Source organism: Pipistrellus hanaki (genome assembly GCF_964339955.1).
Source record: "Pipistrellus hanaki genome assembly, chromosome: 11".
Classification (NCBI taxonomy): Eukaryota; Metazoa; Chordata; class Mammalia; order Chiroptera; family Vespertilionidae; genus Pipistrellus; species Pipistrellus hanaki.
The window spans coordinates 39,489,485-39,507,535 of record NC_140513.1 but is presented as its reverse complement, the minus strand read 5'-3'; the positions used below and the strand labels follow the sequence as shown (position 1 = coordinate 39,507,535).

General features: G+C 57.4%; 1 protein-coding gene across 5 annotated transcripts in view; it reads right to left on the bottom strand.

Moving 5' to 3' along the window:
- Window positions 1-254: 254 nt before the first annotated feature.
- Window positions 255-18,051, bottom strand: part of APBA1 (amyloid beta precursor protein binding family A member 1) — a 194,866-nt gene continuing 177,069 nt past the window's right edge. For all 5 annotated transcript variants that reach the window (XM_084899503.1, XM_084899501.1, XM_084899505.1 and 2 more), the window contains 6 exons: window positions 17,717-17,902; window positions 13,727-13,906; window positions 12,391-12,603; window positions 7,034-7,153; window positions 4,379-4,519; window positions 255-3,697 (listed from right to left, as the gene is read on the bottom strand). In XM_084899503.1, coding sequence (XP_084755629.1) covers window positions 3,626-3,697; window positions 4,379-4,519; window positions 7,034-7,153; window positions 12,391-12,603; window positions 13,727-13,906; window positions 17,717-17,902 — 912 coding nt within the window. In that variant the 3' untranslated portion in view covers window positions 255-3,625. The remainder of the gene's footprint in view (window positions 3,698-4,378; window positions 4,520-7,033; window positions 7,154-12,390; window positions 12,604-13,726; window positions 13,907-17,716; window positions 17,903-18,051) is intronic.

Below are 18,051 nucleotides of genomic sequence, written 5' to 3'. Positions count from 1 at the left end.
CCTGGGACCCGAGGTCCCTCTCTCCCGTGAGGAGTTGCTGAGGAGACAGCAGCGGTATCAGGTGACAAACCGTGTGTACAACCAAGTGGGTTTCACAGAATGCGCCCATTTGGTAAAATGCCCAGGCCTGGGGCATCCAGCAGGTGCCACAGGATGGGCGGGAGGTGGCCTGTTGGGGAAAAGACAAAATCTGCCTGCTACCTGCGCCCCACCTTCCCCCTCTTCTCCCCCCAAGCAGTATGACACTCAGCCGGTCAAGAGGTGAAGTTCCTGTTTATTGTTGCAGCAACTCTTACAGACATTAGCGTTCCGTTAAATAAAGGAAGAGAACACATTAAATACATCACAACCCCCAGCACACCACGGAGGAGAGGAGGGCGGGCGGGCGGGTGGGGCCAGTGACCGGACTGTGGGGGGAAGTACATTCAGTGGGTGCGGCGTCCACATTCCGGGCTCACGTGTATATATACTTTATTTATATATTTATTTATATCTATATATAGAGATCATCGAGTTCTGTGTATACAAAGAACGATATCGGTACAAATAACAATACTATATTCTCCCACTGCTTTACAATAAGCCCTGCTCTATCCTCTTTACAGAACAAATAGTACAGGTTCGTCCTGGAGGGGCTGTGCTGGGTGCGTCCACAAAACCTCCTTCCCACACCATCCCTCCGCGCTGCCTTCAGGGTGTGTGTGTGTATGTGTGTGTGTGTGTGTGTAGGTCAGCCAAACCAGGGAAGGAGCAGATCATCTCAAAACAAGGGGCGTGTGAGTGGGAGAGTGAACAGGTGTGCGGGGAGGTGGCCCTTGGTTGTAAACATTGGTGACAGCCACCCCCTGGCTCTGTGGCTCGTGGTTGGTGTCCTCAGCGTGCGGACGGGGCGTGGGGGTGACAGGAGCGACGGGGGAGGTAGTAGGTTACTCTGGGACCCTCAGAGGCTGGTGTGCATGGGCCGTGTTCACGAAGCAGAGCCGTCTGCAGGGCCTCGGAGTCCAGCCCCTTGAGGATGGACTCCGCAGAGCCCGCTACGGTGAGGGGAGGGGTCTCCACCTGGGAACCCGAGGCTGAGGGTGGCTCCCTAAAATGGTCGCATCTGAGAAGGCGGGTGGGGTGGGTTCCAGTGCACCCTGGCTGGACCAGGAGGGCGCACAGGAGTGGGGGAGTTGGGAACCATCAGCGTGCCTCACGGAGCAGCTCTGTGCCCAGGCCGTGTTTGGGATGCTCGGTACACGGTCTTGCCCAGCACACGGAGTCCGGATGTCACATGTACAGCTACTCATCCTGGAACGTCAGGGGACACCGACCACCACTTCCCGGGGGGGCTTTCAAAATCGGAGCTTCTAACACGTAAGGCCCTGCCTCCTGGTTCACCACAGGGACTGCCCTTCCTCTCTCCAGCGGGTGACCGTGTACCGAGCTCCGTAAACGTGTGCTCGCTGTGCGTGCGGGGCCGCTCCTAGCAGGAAGGAGGGTGCTGGGGAATATTGTGATCCTCCGCTAGGCCAGCTTATCGAGTTGGCTTTCCCAGCCCCTGGCCAACTGCCGAGGTTTCCCGTGCAGCAGCATAGAGAGGATTCTCCTCCCTCTTTGGGGGGAGACATGTCACTGTGATTACGGGGAGGCTCACAGGGACGAGCTAGCGAGTTCCCGGCCCGGCCCATCTGGGCGGCTTCTGAACGGGCAGGCGGCCCACGGCCACCCTGGGGGCTTTCCCAGGCTCCCGAGGCCTGAGACACACCAATACCGCTGCATCCATGTCTTACCTCTCTCTCCCTCTGGCAGAGGACGCCGAGCTTATCGACTCTGTAGTACTTCATTACAGTACCACACACCGGACAGTGGGAAAGTGGGAACTGGACCCGTGGTTCCTGACTGCCCACCGGCTCCCCGGAGGACAGCGCAGCCCCTCCTCCCAGCGCTCGCTGACACACACCCAGCGCCCGGCCGCCGGCGGCTTTGAAACGTTCGGCCTTCCTGACCTGAGGCAGGAAACTCGGAAGGTACAGAGATCCCCAGGGAACAGAGGGAACACAGCTGTCTGTCTGGTCCGTGTCTCCTGGTCCTCATCTCTTTATGTTCGCTCTTCTCCCTCCCTGCGACCCCTCCCCACTCGACCTATAAATACATGCTACCCAACGTGTGCTCACCGCATTCCTACGTCCACAAGCACAACGTAAATATCGCGTGTGCAGAGAACAGGGACTATATTAACAACATTATAAAATATATTAGTTTCTCTCTTCCCCGTCTCTGCGGAGGTCAAGAACACAACACAACAACAACAACAACAAAAGACAAGCCACGCCCCGTCCACGTGAAAACAAAATGCTCTTTGGACCAAAGAATAAGTAAACACTGGCTCAGAATAAAATTAAAATATTTTCACCGAACTGAGACGGGACTCATACACAGGAGGCACCGGATTTAAAAAAAAAAAAATGTCACCCTCCACAGCGATGACACGCTCAGGCCCACGGGGCAGTGAGGGGAACACGCTGGGGACTCGGGCGTAGCTTGAGGTCACGGATGTCCCCTTAGTTCTCTGGTTTGTGTGCTCTCCGGCCGTTCCCAGGTCCCAGCCTGCCTAGTGGCCCTGAGCGGAGGAGGAATGTCACACGGACACATGTGCGTCCCCATCTTCCAGGTGAGCAGTCCCACCTCCCCAGGCTCCCTGTGTGTGTGGGGGGGGAGGGGGGGCGTGGGGGGGGGAGGGAGGGGCGAGAGGGGAGCCACCAGAATACTGAGCCAAGGTGGTGTTGGCAGGGCCGGGCCTGAGCCAACGAAGGGCGTCTCTCCCAGGACAGAGCTGACCAGCCCAGGGGTCGCACACAGAGGTATGGGGGGTCTCCAGGGGCTCTGGGTGCCTCCCGGGTGGAGGGGAAGAGGAGGAGGAGGACATAAATGCCAGCGAGACTGTGTGTACATACCCGTGGGTGACATGATGAAGGCAGGCAGCACCTGCCCACGTTCATCTTCCTGTGTCACCTCAGGACCACCTGGACGCAATGATGTCCCAGGAACTGCCAACCCGGGGTGCCATCCTTGGGGGTGGGGCTCCCGTTAGGAAACAGCTGTGCTGACGTTAGACCTGCACAAGGGGCCTTAGGTGGCTGAGAAACCCTGGGCAGAAAGGATGGATGGCGCCCCAGGTCCGCGGTGGGCCCGTCTGTGACCGCCGATGCCCACACAGGCACTGGGGGAGAGCCGAGACCAGTGAGGGGCTCGCAGGCACTGCAGAGTCAGCTTCCTGCCGCCCCTCCGGGCGCCCGGAAGAGGCTGGCCCCTCCTGGGAAGGGAGCATTCCCCCTCGGGCGGTGCCGGCCCTCCTGGGCCCCGAGGGCCCTCGGGACAGTCCAGTCCTGGGCAGACACCAGGTGGATACGGGCCGCTCTCCAGCCTCAGAGGAGTGCACACAGATCCTCCCTGGTGCCAAAACGTAAACAGGAGAGGCCGAGAGAGAGCACAGTCTTTCCGGAGGCCCCCCTTCCTGTGTGAGACCGAGGGAGGGCACGGGGGGGGGGGGGGGGGAGGCTCAGAGGGCACACAGATGCAGCACGAGAAACACAACCACAAGCGAGGAGAGTCCTCCATGCATGCGCTGGGCGGCGGCGCGGCCTCAGATGTACACGGGCTGCTCCTGGGCTGTCAGCAGTCTGTACATGGCAGCCGGCATCGTCTTCATGTGAATCTGCGGGCAGAGGCTGACGCTAGCAGGCGTGGAGGCTCGGGGCCCAGGGTTGGGGGAGAGGGGGGCCTCCCGCCAGGGGTGGGTGTGAAGATACCTCCCAAACCCACTGCTAGCAGGGGCCTGCCTCCGGGAAGAGTAGCGTCCACAGGCTTTCTAAAAAACTGGGGGTGAGGGGGGGGAGAGGAAGGAGGGGGGAGGGACAGGGTAGCCGGGAAGACCAGGTCAGGTTTATTTTCCCAGTCAAGTGCCTTTGTTCTCATCGGGGACAGAGGGCTGTTCCCGGCATCGCCTGCCCCACCCCAGCTGGCGGGGAGGGCAGCGGCGGGAGCGGTCAGCACCTGCAGGCGCTTCCTTCCATTTTAAGAATTCTCTCCTTTTTTGGCGATGGATGGTGACTAGACTTTTAGGGGTGATCAGTTTGTCATGCATACAGATGTTCAGCTAGGATACTGGACAGAACTTTATAAAAAAAAAAAAAAAGAGAGAAAGTGAGCAAATCACTCTCTAGGGGACTTGATCTTGTCTCAGAGGGATGTTCTTGGACCTCTTTCATTACTGACTCTCCAGTCTGTTCTCGACAGACAGACAGACTGACTGCTCTGGCTGCTGAGCACTCGGGCTCGGTCAGGCCGGCCCGAGGCTCCGGGCAGCAGAGGACCCCAGCCCCGGCCCCACACCTACCTCCCCCACAGCGTTGGAGAGGATGTGGACGATCTTCTCGTGCGGGGTGGCCACCACGCTCTGCCCGTTGATCTCGATGATCCGATGCCCCACGCGGACGCCTCCCCTCTCGGCGATGCCCCCTCGCATGAGGCTGCAGATCTGCGGGAGTCACAGGCCCGGGTTACCCCAATGGGCGGGGAGCTGGGTGGGGACAGAGCCTGTCCCTTCTGGAGGCCCTGCTCCTCGCCTCCCATCTCCGCGAAGCTGCCACGGGAGGCTTCCCACATCTCCATCGCCTCGCTGCTTTTCACAGGAAACGGGGTCCTGTGCGCCCGTGCGGCCAGCGCCTTCGTGCACGCGGGACAGGGGACGTGGCACGTCACTGGGCTTCACGCACGCGGAATCCTGCCCACTCCTCATCCCGCTGGGTCTCCGTGAAGAGAGCGGGCGGGGGCTGTCCCTGAGCCGCCAAAGTTTTCAAACTGCCAGCCTGTGTGCCTCGGGTGAGTTTTACTTCCCACCATCGCCAGGGGCTCAGATGCCAAAACGTATAATGCTGGCAGCCACTTTTTTTATTTTAAAAATATATTTTATTGATTTTTTTACAGAGAGGAGAACAGAGAGTTAGAAACATTGATGATAGAGAATCATCTATCAGCTGCCTCTTGCATATCCCCTACTGGGGATGTGCCCGCAACCAAGGTACATGCCCTTGACCGGAATCGAACCCGGGACCTTTCAGTCCGCAGGCCTACACTCTATCCACTGAGCCAAACCGGTTTCGGCTGCTGGCAGCCACTTTTTAGGGTCACAGTGACATGAGCCAAACTGGGACTGGAACCCCACTCCATGTCCCAGAGTGTGGCCAGCGGGAGGGGAGCTGCTCCTGCCGCCTTCCCAGATCAGTGCCCGGACCGGACTCCCTTCTCCCAGAAAGGGCAGCGGTGCGGGGCTGTGACCGGGAGGGCGGAGCCTGCGGGCTGGCGGGAGTGAGCCTGCGCTTCCTCGATGGGAGGGGCCCGGGCCCGGCCCTGCAGGGGAGAGCCACCTCCACTTCGCACCCAGAATACTCGGAATCTCCCCAGAAGAATATGCTCTGAATTTATAAAGCTGACTTGTCACCGAGACGGTGAGCCGCTATTTAAAAGCCCACGCAGCCCTAGCTGGTTTGGCTCAGTGGACAGAGTGACGGCCTGAGGTCCCCGGTTCGATCCCCAGGAGGGGGTGTGAAGGAGGCAGCTGATCAGTGATTCTCTCTCATCACTGATGTTTCTATCTCGCTTTCCTTCTTCCTTCTTCTCGGAAATTAATAAAATATATTTTAAGAAAATAAAAGCCTCTGCACCTCCTGCCCTGTGAGCCCGGGGAGACCTGCAGCCCACCAGGCCCCCTGGCCAGAGGTTCCTCAGGTGCAGGCCCCTCTGTAACTGAGAATGAGGCCCGGCAGACCCTCGTCTACTGAGTGAGAACCTTCTGATCCTATTTGAACTTTTCATATTACTCAAATAGGAACGAAGCAAGTGGGGAGCATAGACAGAAACAGGATGCCAGACTAAACCAACAAGGAGTCACCGGTGCTCCTCTCCGAAAAGGAAATAGCGCCACCCAGGGACAGAGGTCAGAAAACGTGGGCTGGGTGCTTCACCTCCAGCGGGGATCTTCACGTGGGTATTTCCAAACCTTAAAACTACTTGAAATAACATTTTGGTTACCTACAACGCTTAGCTGAAATTTGAGGGGAAAATTTTTTTTTTTTTTTAAATCTGGAAGGATGAAAATCAAGAGGTTACAGAGGACAGATTGGCCACCCAAACCCAGAATGCCGATGAGAGCAGAAAGGCCAGCTGGGCAAGAGGAAGGGGCACTGCGTAGGGAGTTTCTGTCTGCGATGAGAAGTTCTAGAAAGCATGATGGCCTATCACGTACTGAAGGTACTGAATGCCCTTGAATTTTATGCTTCAAAATAGTTTAAATGGTCAAGTTCAGGTGTACGTTTTATCACGAGGAGAAAAGGAAGTATTTTACGGTCGACAACCAACGGATACAAATACTCTATATTCCCAAAGTGCCAACTGAGGTTAAAAAGGCAAAGCACAGCCCGGCTGGCCTGGCTCAGTGGTTGAGCGTCGCCCTATGAACTAAGAGGTCACAGCTGGATTCCTGGTCAGGGCATATGCCCGGGTTGTGGGCTCTCTCATTATTATTTCTCTCCCTCCCTCCCTGAAATCAACAGTCCTCCAGATGGGGCGGGGTTCTCAGCCTGAGCCATGAGCTGGAATCAACAGCAGCTTTGAAATGCTCCCCCCACTCAGCGCTCCACACCCTGGCACGGGGACAGCATCAGCCAAGGGTGGGGACAGGGGCAGCCCCCAAGGCTAGAGGGGAAGGAAGCCCGAGCTGGCACATCCTAAGCTCCCTCGAGTTAGCAGCTGGGAGGCCATCCTGCCTGGCCACCTGGCTCCGAGGCCAGGGCTCTGAGCAGGCCCCTCTCTCTCAGGTAGAGAAGCACAGATTCTCCACTCAAAGAGGAAGCCGAGCCTGCCTTCACCCATTCACCCCCTTCCTTGCTGGATTCTTTCAGGGAACGGACCACCTTTAAAAATTAAAACGAAAATACCAAACTGTGTCACACTGGCGTCTGGCTTTTGGGAAAGGGCGTGGAGCTGTACTTACAATTCCGTTCTGGACGCTGAAACCCAGCTGGTAGCGAAGGTCCGGCCTCCGGATCAGCACGGTGGTCACCGGGGGGCACCTCACAATGTTCAGCTTCACCCGGGCCTGGTTCTTCAGGCCCTGAAAGGGAGCAGAGCACCGTGGGTGTGGCGGCCACGCAGGCAGCAGGCAGCAGGCAGCACCGGAGGCACAGGAGCCCAGGGAGGACCTATCACTCCATGGGCTCCCCAAGCTCCCGCAGTGCCTCGGCTCGGAGAAACCCCTGCCTTACACGGAGCCCTTGCGGGGCCTGTGCAGAGACCGGCGACCAGGGCACGGTCCTCACATCGGGGGCGGGCTGTGCAGAGACCTGAAGAAAGGGTGGTCTGTGCCACACAGAGGCCAACTGCCCTGGCCAGGAGACAGACAGCGGGAAACACCTTTTCTCCGAGACGCAAACTCAAGCAAAGGAGTCTAATTCCAGCCCCTGGCCCGATGCGTCAGGCTTGTCTTCCCTCCCTCTAGCATGTTCCTGCTTCCCCACCCCCTGCCTATTAGTTCATCAGCCTCCCCACAGGTGCTGGGAAAGCAGGGCAGGCAGGGGTCTCTGCCCACGCTCCTGTCCCCTGGCCGTGGCGGCAATGGCCTGTTCTGCTCAGGAAGTCACCTGTGCTCCTCCAGGTCCTACCACCAACGGTGAGCTTCCTCTTGAAAGGAGGCGCCAGACACAGCTAGGGAAGCCCTGGAATCAGGGCCCACCTCCCAGATCTTGAGACCGCCTGCCCTGCCCACCCAGTCTTTGCTCCAAGGGCTGAGGCGGACAGATCTCAGAGCGCCTGCCCCACTGGACTGCCATGGGATGACGCCAGTCCGGGAGCCCAGGGATCAATCAATCAAAGCCCACAGATATTTTGAAGAAGTGGCGTTAGATGTTTTTAAAAAATTTGGCTCTCCAAAGAAATTTCAATCGTGCGCTGTTGATATTTGGCTCTGTTGACTAATGAGTTTGCCGACCGCTGCTCTAGACCCATGGTCTTCAAAAAGGGGACCCCACACCAGCAGCTGCAAGACCTGGAATTCCACTTTAGTGAGAAATGCAGAGTCTGGGGTCTGAATCAGATACTACAGGGGTGGGACCCGACCATCTCTGTGCTGGTGAGTCTTCCCAGTGAGACTCAACATTGAGAGCAGCTGGTGCAGACTCCGCCGCGGACCATGAACTCACTGTCCAGGAGCGCAGGACCAACGATGTCTACTCCTGCCGCCTGTGGCCAGCGGCTCTGTGTGAACAGGGGCTTGCAGCGTCTGGTGCGGGTGAGGCTTGTGGGCGAGTTGGCTGGCCAGATGCCTGGTCGGCCATCTGTATGTGTGTACCACGTGTGAGTGCCCCCGAGACTGCTGTCCTTCAGCACCCACGCTGACCTTGAAAGCAGCCAAGCCACCTATCCCCGAACCCCGGCGCCTGCCAGGCCTGACCTGGAGGTCTGCAGAGCTGTCCCCTCTCCCGTCCTTGATAAAACGGCAGCTATCGCTAGGCCTATTTTATAAAAGAAGAAACTGAGGCTCAGAGATACTAACCACACCCCCAAGTTCACCCATGTCAACGTTCAACCCCAGGTCTGTCTGGGTTCAAACCCACGGCGTTTTCTCCCCCAACCCGGTCCTCCATGGACCACGGGAGGGGCCGTGTCATCCACGAGTCAGGCTTGCTCCCCACAGGAGCCAGGGAGAGCGGCGGAGTATGGAGCGTGTGCCCCGCGCCTTTTGTTCCAGCCTCGCGTGGGCCGTGTTTTCGGCTGCCTCTCCTGCCTGGCGGGGGTTCTTCAAGGCCCCGCTGAGGCTTCCACGGCCTTCCACCAATTCCAGTCTGTCCCCTCCACGCGTGCATGCCGAGGGGCTCCGTTCCGGTTCCCACCTCCGGCGTCTCGGTGCCCTGAACTGCTCTGTTTTCTGTGGGACTTGAGCCGCCCGTTGGCTGTAACTTGGCTCCCGGTGACTTGGTGTTCACGCGGGCAGCAGTTCCCAGCGTCTCAGACCCGGGGCTTCTGGGACATCTCTGGGAGACCCCTCTGGTTCGAGAAACGATCATTTCGAAGTGCAGCGGCGATGAGCTGAGCAGGCGTCTCCCTGGCCTTTTGCAGGTCAGCCGGCCCGCCGTCCACGCTGAGCTCTCTGGCTTCTGCGGCCGACGGCAGGGCTCGGTGCAGAGGACTCTGCTGTGCCCGAGACCTGGGCTCAAGCCCTGTGTCTGCTGCCCTGGGCGCGGGGCCGCGGACACCCTGTGCCCCTTGCTCCCCTCCGCCGCCTCATCGGCAGAACAGCCGGTGCCACCCACTACGGTCTCCTCCAGTTCTCATTTCTGATTTCACCCCTTCTCGTGTTTTTTTTTTTTTTTTTCTTTCCAAAATATGTTCGCCGACATCACCCTTTGCTTAGCAACACCTATTTCTAAAATTAAAAACAGGTAGGTGGAGGGTTTTGCTCAGACATCATTCATGCGTGTGTTTCTTTTCCCTTTGAGTGCTTCCGTTTTCTCCTTCACTTAATCGATAGTATTTATAGATCCTTTGCAATGTGCCGAGAAATGCGTTAGGCGCTGGGAGTGGGTGGAGCGGGGCCTTAGGAACTCAGGAGAGGGCTTCGGGGCACATGGCCGAGCAGCTAGAGGGCTGGAGTCCCTTCACTCCTCTCTCTCTTTCCCTCTCCCTCTCTCCCCACAATCACGCCCCATGACACCAGGAATTTGTGGGAAGCAAGAGCAAAGAATGGTGAAACAGAGGAGCGCGGTAGAACCACAGCCTTCAGACGAAGCCACCTGCCTGAATGTTTTCACCTGCTGTGTAGGTGTGTCTGTGGCGGGCAGGAGCGCCTCGCAGAGCATACGGGAAGCAAGAGAAGGACTGTCCCTCCAAAGCCACCTGAGGGGTGCACAGCGCTGCGGTGCACCCCCTTCGGGGTGAACCTACGTAACAGGCCCGACTTGTCGCCCAGTGTATGGATTTCTAGGTGGGGACGGGTGCTGACGGTGAGGCTTAGCGAAGTGGCAATTGGAAGCCGCCGGACCACGCGTTTGCTTGGCTGCTCCTAATCAACGCTTCACGTGGGGGGGTCCCATTCGCTTGCGTTTCTGAGCTGCCGTTTTACTAGAGGTGCCGAGGAAATAAATGGCCATTTCGTCCCCATGACAACGGTGGAATGGTACGGCACATTAAGAAATCTGGTGGGAGGGAAGGGGTAGGGAAGTGGGGAGGGGAGAAGAGAGAAGCCAGTGTGGTCTCTATGGAAACAGGCAAGCAGAACCAGGTGATCCCGTGGAAGGAAGGGGAGCGGCGCTCTAGTTTAAGAAAGGAAAACACAGCCAGAAGGGCAGGACCGGGGAGGCAATGAGCAGGCCCGCTGGAACATGCTTAGCCTACCAATTATGCTCCGGGAACCACGACAGGAAAAATAAGAGCCAGGGAAGAAAGCAATTAAAAAATTCAATACCTATAACTCCATTCTAGAAACGTATTCTATTTCCTATAATTGGGGGAGAAAGGTCAGCATGCATGAAAGTGGCCAGACACCGAGTACAACGCTTTTTCCTCAAAGCACAGCCTGGGATTGGTGATCACCATCCGGGAGCCAGAATCCCACCCCGACCTGCTGAACCAGGACCTGCATTTTAAACGAGATCCCAAGTGATTCTAATCAAAGTGTGTGAATGAGAGCAGCTTGTTAAATCCGTCCAGGGAGCACTGACACACAGAGAAATAAGCAATGCTAACAGGAAGCCCCCAAGAGGCCCAGAGCTTTCCCTGCAGTGCCCCCAGGGGGTGGGGGAGGGAGAGCGAGCATCTACTCAGGTGCAGGCAAAAGGGTGTGTTGTCTAGAATTCAAAAACAATATAACAATCCACTAAACGTTTTCATTCGGCTCTGGCAATCCAGCTGGAATCAGCGACAACATTTTCCCAGCCAGGGGGCGCTGTGGCGGAGCCGACACACTTTTCCCTCCCACAAAGCTGTGCGTGGGGCGCCTGGGAGGGCAGCTGTGTCCTAATGGGGCTGCCCACTGGGTACTTCTCCGCTGAGGGCGGCATGGAGGCACTGGTGTCCTCACTCTCCATCTTCACCAGTGACACCTCTTTCATCACCACACGGCCTTTTAATTTGCCGATTTCACAAACGCTTCACGTACAGACATCAAAGGTCAGCTATTCACGCAAACAAACCCTTTCCCGGAGGAAACTGCTTAGACAGTACTGACTACTCTGAGCGAGCTTCCTTTCCACCTCGCTGTGTGATCCACTGGACAGAGGGTGAGTCCGCGTGTGGTGCCAGAGGAAGTCCCCCTGCCCGCAGGGGCCTCAGCTTGCCCCATCTCGCCTGTCTCCTTCTTGCAGGGACAGGGAGGGGTGGAAGAGGATCTGGACTTGGGGGGGGGGGGTGTCCAGGGCAAGTCACCTTCAGAGTCTCTGATGACCCATCTGCAAACCAGGTGTTTGCTGTCCCCTCCCTAATGGGCTGTCTGTCATTAGGAGGGAGGGGAGGGGATGACTCCGAAGGGCCTGGCACTGTCTGGCAGGTGCATCACGGGCACTGGCATGCAGCCCCACCAGTCCTCACGAGGTCCTGCTTATTCCCACCCAGGCCCCAGCCCAACCCTCACTCAGGTTACCCCCACTTCCTGCTCCTCCTCCCCAAACCTTCTAGACCCAGATCAAGTCCCCACAAACCTCCCCCCGCCCTCCACCGACCTCCCTCTCTCCTGCCTTCTCTCTCCCCATCTGAACTTCCAGCCGCCTAAGCCAGCCCGCTCCACCTCGGCGCTGTGGGCACGTGGGTGATGCTCCTTTGCTGTGGGCTGTCCCCGGCATTGAAGGGTGCTCGCAGAAACCCTGGCCTCTGCCCACCAGGGGCCAGCAGCATGTCCTCCTCCCTAGTTATGACAGACTATCTCTAGACCTCGCGTATGTCTCCCAGGGAGAGCCCCCCACGGAGAACCACTTTCCTGGGTGGGTGACTGGGTGACGGAGCTGAGGACAATCCCGTTGAGACAACAGAGAGCGCTGTGACTGATTAGTGATGCCCACTGATGGGCACAGTACCAGACACTGGTGGTGTCTGAGCCAAGGAGCCCATCTTTGATGTAAAAACAATTTCAAGAGGAGTCTATAAATAGTAACTTGATGTAAACAGCCGAGTGCAAGCCCGGGCCTTTGGTATTTGTGTGTCCTCAGCGCCTGACACTTGGACTCTGCTCATAAATATTAATGACTGAGTTGCCGGCACGCTCCAGGCCTGCCCCCGAAGCGGACTTCCCCCATCCCATCCCATCCCATCCCATCCCACCCCATCCCATCCCATCCCACCCCATCCCATCCCATCCCCAGGTACCTTAATGATGCTCTGGCAGGTGGACAGAGGCAGGCCCACCAGGCTGGTGCCATTGATGGACATGATCTGGTCCCCGATATTCAGCTTCCCCGACTTCTCGGCGGGCCCGCCATGCATCATGTTGGCTATGATCACGGTCGGCAGGATGGAGCCCCAGCCGGACTCCACGATCACCACGCCCAGGATCTCACCTTTCTGCTTCTCTATGAAGACCTGAAAGGAGAGAGACAGAAAGCCTGAATCAGCAACCCTCCAGGGCAGTGACAGAAACCAAAGCATTTGTCCTCTTCCTGCCGTGGCTAAAGCAGAAAGACATTTCCCTGAGACGTCAACCCTAGGGGTCCCGTCTTCTCCGGATTCCATGGCATTGGCATGTGCAAGAACAACTCAATAGGGCCCACAGGTTCTTTGTTATTCTCATTCCGCATCAGCAATCTCTGCCTGGCAATACAACCCCGGGGGCACGGAGTTGTTTTTTCCTATAGTCCCTGGGGAGGGCGGGAGGGGGAGAGAGTGTGTAGGTGAGAGCTTTGGTGGTGAGTTATGGCTTCCAGAAATAGCTTTTGGATTCTATGCACCGGTTCCCCTGTTCCACAATGCTTCACAGATTCCCTCCAACATTGAAGATTCTTGAGTTAAAAGTAAATACATATACATCACAGAAACACTTCTCTCCAAGGAGAAAGCTGGAGAGAGAGAAAAATATGCTAAAGTTATCACCACCAAAAGGCTGGGAATGCACACAGGAGACCGTGCTGTAGGTGTGTGTCATTTTCTGTGGCTTTCCTTGGCAGGGCGGAGGAGGCAGTCCGTTTGGGAGATGTGCTGGCTGGCGAGGTTTGCAGACACACACAAAGGGACAGATACTTGGTGGAAGACGCACCAGAGTGTGTGCGCTTATTCGTTCCTATCCACAGACGCCCATATGCTCAAACCTGCCCAGCAGTGGTGGCTGTTGGGGCCTGACAGAGCCTCCTTCACAGGCTGGCACTCCCTTCCCCCTCAGCTGAAGCTCACGGCTGGCCCCTTCCCTGGAGAGCTGCCCTCAGCCAAATGGGAGTCACCCCTCACAGGGGCTGAATTGTGTCCCAACACCCAGTGCTTCGGAATATGACCTGAGGGCTGGGGAAGATGGAGTGCAGGTCCTGTCTGCCCCCGGAGCCCACCCCAGATTTAGCTCAGGATTGCTGGAGGCCCTGGCTCACTAGTGACAGCCCTCTGCTATCTTCAGTCACAGAGCCCCACGCAATGTCCTGCTGACAGCACGCTCTCTCTACCCTGCCCCCACCCCATCCCCGGGCGGGCTCCCTGGAGCTTCGGCCAGGAAAGTACCTACATCTTTGCAGTTTTCCGACTTGGAGAAGTGGATCAAGTCGTCGTTGTACATGTCCTGGGTGTTGAGCAGGTCGCTGTACTCCTTCTGGCTGAGGTCCTCGGGGTTAATCCCGTTGGCCCTGAGGAATTCCTGGTAAGCCACGCTGAAGGCCTGCCCGATGGACTGTGCGATCAGCTGGGCCTAGAGGGCAGCCAGAGAGGGGAGGCGAAGGTCAGGAGGGCAGCCCTGTTGGGGGACGGCCTGGGCCCCCTCAGGACCACGGAGCCCAAGGCATCCGCTAGGCCAGTGGGGCCATTTTTGGTTTTTACAACAGTCCCAAGGGAGCCACAGGCAATTGGGAGACAGGAGTCAGAGACACTGGGCTTACAGCCGTGGAGAGGACAGTCCTACACACAGATGAGTCATTCGATTTCTTACATAATTTTCAAATATTCCACTGGATGTTCATTTCATGTAACCCTGTGTCTAATCATCTGACTTCAGGACTCCTCAACTTTATATAAAAACACAAAAGACCTTCTTTATGCACACTGAATGTTCCAAGAACACAACCACTCTGTATACGGAGAGCGACACTCTGTTCTGGCCAGCACTTTACCAAGAGTCGGCGTCACAGCATGAACACTGCTCTGTACCTGGGTTGCCAGCAAATCACATCACTGTCGGCTGCACATCTGCTGGCCTGTGGGTGACTCTGCCTGCCTGTGTGCCTGTGTCTTGTCCACTTACCTATTTTCTTAGTTACCTTCATTCAAAACGTCAGGCACAGAGTGTTTACAATACTCGGCCGAGGACTGTGTTCTCACACCCGCACTTACTGGTCATGTAGGTGCAAGCACCTCCTCACCCCACTATTCCTCCTGGAAGGGCTGGAGCCGGGCACTCCCATGTTGTCGTGAGTAAAATGCGAATGGAGCCTGGGTCCTTCCGCTTCTCCTTGGCGTCCCATTGATAGCGATACTTTGTTTTGTAAAAATGTTTTCAAAAGAAGAGGTTCCATCATCTGTGCGTTTCATTCCAGGATGGATAGCATCTGGGCATCGAGATGTGTGTGGAGAACCCTGGTCTAGTCCAGCCCTGCCTTTCCCAGGCCAGGAGACTTGAGACTCAGGGACACAAAGGACCCCCCCTGCTCCAGGCCACACGGCTCACAGCCGGGAACTCTGCTTCCTCTGCGCTTCCTCCTGCGCCGCGCTGTGACAGCCTTCCCTGCACCCATCCATCCGCATTCTGACGCAGGGTAGCCAGTAGCAACCGAGCACTTCCTACGTGCCTGCCGTGCACGCAGGTCTTTTCAAGGATCATTACAGAGACCCTCACAGCAAGCCCATGGCTGGTGGGAGTATGACTGGTCCACAGGCCCTCCTCCTCCGCTCTGCGCTTCAGAGTTAGAAAACCGGGGATTTTAGAAAAGTAACAGGACGATCTATCATGCATTGCATGACAACCCTTTTAGGGCCTGGGGAAGCGTCCTGTGAACGAACACAGGAATATTCCTGCAGCGAAACGTACAAGAGTCACAGTAAGCGAGACAAACCCCATCAGTGACTTCCTGGCGGGTCAGGGCAGGTTTATCAGCAAAGGGACTCCCCAAGTCCCTCAGTTTGTCAGCGCTCTTTGGACTCTGGAACTGTGGCTCTGTGTTCCTGTCCCCTCAGACAGGTCAGGAGGCGGAGGCTGGGCGGTTGGTTAAGTTGTCCACGGCCTGGGAAGGAGGTGCAGTGGGGGCGGGGAGGCCTGGGGGAGGGGTGCTGGGTCCTGGCAGACTGATTTCAGGGTCCACCCTCCCTCCGCCCACCACATGGGACTGCCCCAGTGAAATGTGAATGGGTAGAAAACCACCAGCAAGTCTTTAGAGTGATGTTTTTTTAAACACACACACACACACACACACACACAATTCTAACCTCTACTCCTTTCCCTACCTTCCCCTGTTTTTGCTTAAAAGCAGCTAATTAACGGAGACGGCAGTGCTTCTGCGTGGCGGGCTGTGGAAAAGAAATGCTCGCTTTTCTCGCTCTGAGAATCTGGCGGCTTCGTGCCACGGCCGGCCATCCAGGCCACCGCCCTGCACCCTGCTGTGAGGCGGGAGGCAGGGGCCGCCTCAGGCTCCGAGGCCCCGGACAGAGAACTGGACAGTGTGCGCCTGGGAACGCGGCCAGCAGGCTGGCTGACCTCCACGCGTGGGCGCACGTGCGGACACACAGCGGCCGGCGTGTTTCTCCACACCGACCACGGCCACACAGGGGCCCGGCGAGGGGACAGTCTCCTGCAGAAGCTCAGCGGCCACACAGTCAGCACCTGCAGGCAGGATTCACCCTCGAGCTCTCCCAGGTCCCATGCTTAGAAAGCCGTGGGTATGATTCCCAGGTCCGCGCTGTCCTAACTCCTGCTGCTCGCATTCTCCCCGTCATCATCTTCCCTGGCAGGAAGCCCAAGGGAAAGAAAGCCTTGGGGCTCCAAGCCAGATGGAGGTGGCAGAGGGCTCCTCATTCATACACATGTGGGTACCGGGGGCCTTGGGCCCGGTGAGCAGATATAACCCCCCTTTTCACTGGCCTGCAGGACACATGAGGCTTACGGTTCTAAACCGGACTCTTTGGGGACTTTCTGAGGACCTGCTGAGGCTCCCTTTCTCCCCGTGTGCATGTCCGGCCTCGGTGTTAAAGGAACAGCAGGGAGAATGGCGGGGACACGTACTGCAATCTCGCTGCCCTGTGGACGACGTGTGCAGAGATCCAGGCGGTGACGATGGTGCGGGAAGTGTGAGGGCGCCTCCTCCCGGGCTGCAGTGGGGCAGCTCCCACTCTCAGGGGGAAAGCACTTGCTTCTGCCCAGCTCGTTGGAGGACGGCAAACGCCTGCAGCTGGATGAGCATGCTCATGGAGGAAAAACGGCTTCTGTAAGGAGCCAAGGTTGCCACAGGTTTTCTCTAAGTAGAAAGGGCGCTCTCTGCTCAACAGGAGACTCAGAGCTTGTTTCACTGAGGTAGGAGGTAAAACATCAGCATCCTGGCCGGCTTAGGTCTCTGCAGTTCCAAACCACGGGGGGCTGTGGCCGGCCCGGGGTTGGGGGGCTCCCAAGGCCTGCACAGCTTTGGAGACACTTGGATGCCGATGCAGCTGGAAGCTGGTGGCCTCACCAGCGCTTCCAGTCCCACCCGGGGAAGAGGACTGAATGGCAGGATGGGCCCCATCTCTGTTAACATTCCTTTTCTCTGTTCACTGCATCAGTTGGAGAGATGGGGTCAGGCGGCTTTTGACAGGAGGAGCAGCAGGTTGTCACCAGGACTGAAGGTGAGCAGGGATCCTAATGTTCCAGTAGCCTCCAGGGTAGCCCACATAGCCAAGGACTTTATTCCCAAATGCCCTATTGCCCCGGTGAGACCCGCTCAGGCCTCCAGGGGCCGGGCTGAACACCCCCACCCCCCACCCCCGCCTCTCATTTAAACTCTGGCAATTCGGGCTCCTTGCATTTCTTCAAGCTGCCTCGGCAGGCCCCTGCCTCAGGGCCTTTGCACACGCTCTCTCCTCACTCCTCTTTGCTCAGATCTCTGTCAGATCTCGCCCCTCAGGGAGAACTTGGTTGATCATTCTCCCTGAAACCACCTCTGGCCCTCTATCCCGACCTAGTTTTAATTTTTCTTTATCAAACGTCCCGTTACCTACCTTTGTATTAAGTATATCTATCTATTTATCTTCTGTCTCCCTGCGGCCCTCAGGAGTACCTTGTCTGTTTTACCCAGCCTTATGTGCCTAGCGCTAGAACAGGGATAGGAGGCTGAGTAACACACAGTAGGTACTCAATTAGTATTTGTTTACACATGTGACTTAGGTCCTGAGAAGAGAGAGAGAGAGAGAGAGAGAGAGAGAGAGAGAGAGAGAGAGAGAGAGAGAGAGAGAGAGAGAGAGAGAACCTGGCCACCCAAAGGCAGTCCAGGGCCCGGAGGAAGACGGGGGGGGGGGGGGGGGGGGGGGGGAGTGCCCTTACGTCCTCAGACTCGAAGACGTGGCAGATCATCTTGTACTGCCTTTTCCCGTCCTGGGACGGGTGCGAGGCCTCCACGTTCTCCTGGGAGTTGGAGCGCGGCATCCGCCGGCGGGCCATCAGCACGACGATGTTCCCGATGTCGGCGATGTAGGAGATGGTCCTCAGAGGGTGGTCCATCATGGTCTCCTGGGTGGGGAAGGGAGAGGGCGGTCACTTGGGGCACCGTCCAGTGCCCCCTGGGAAAGTCTGTCTCCCCACAACCCAGCCACGTGGGCTCCACATGCAGGGGCTCCGGTGCTCACAGCAGAGACCCTGCGGGCAGATGTGTGTGCACC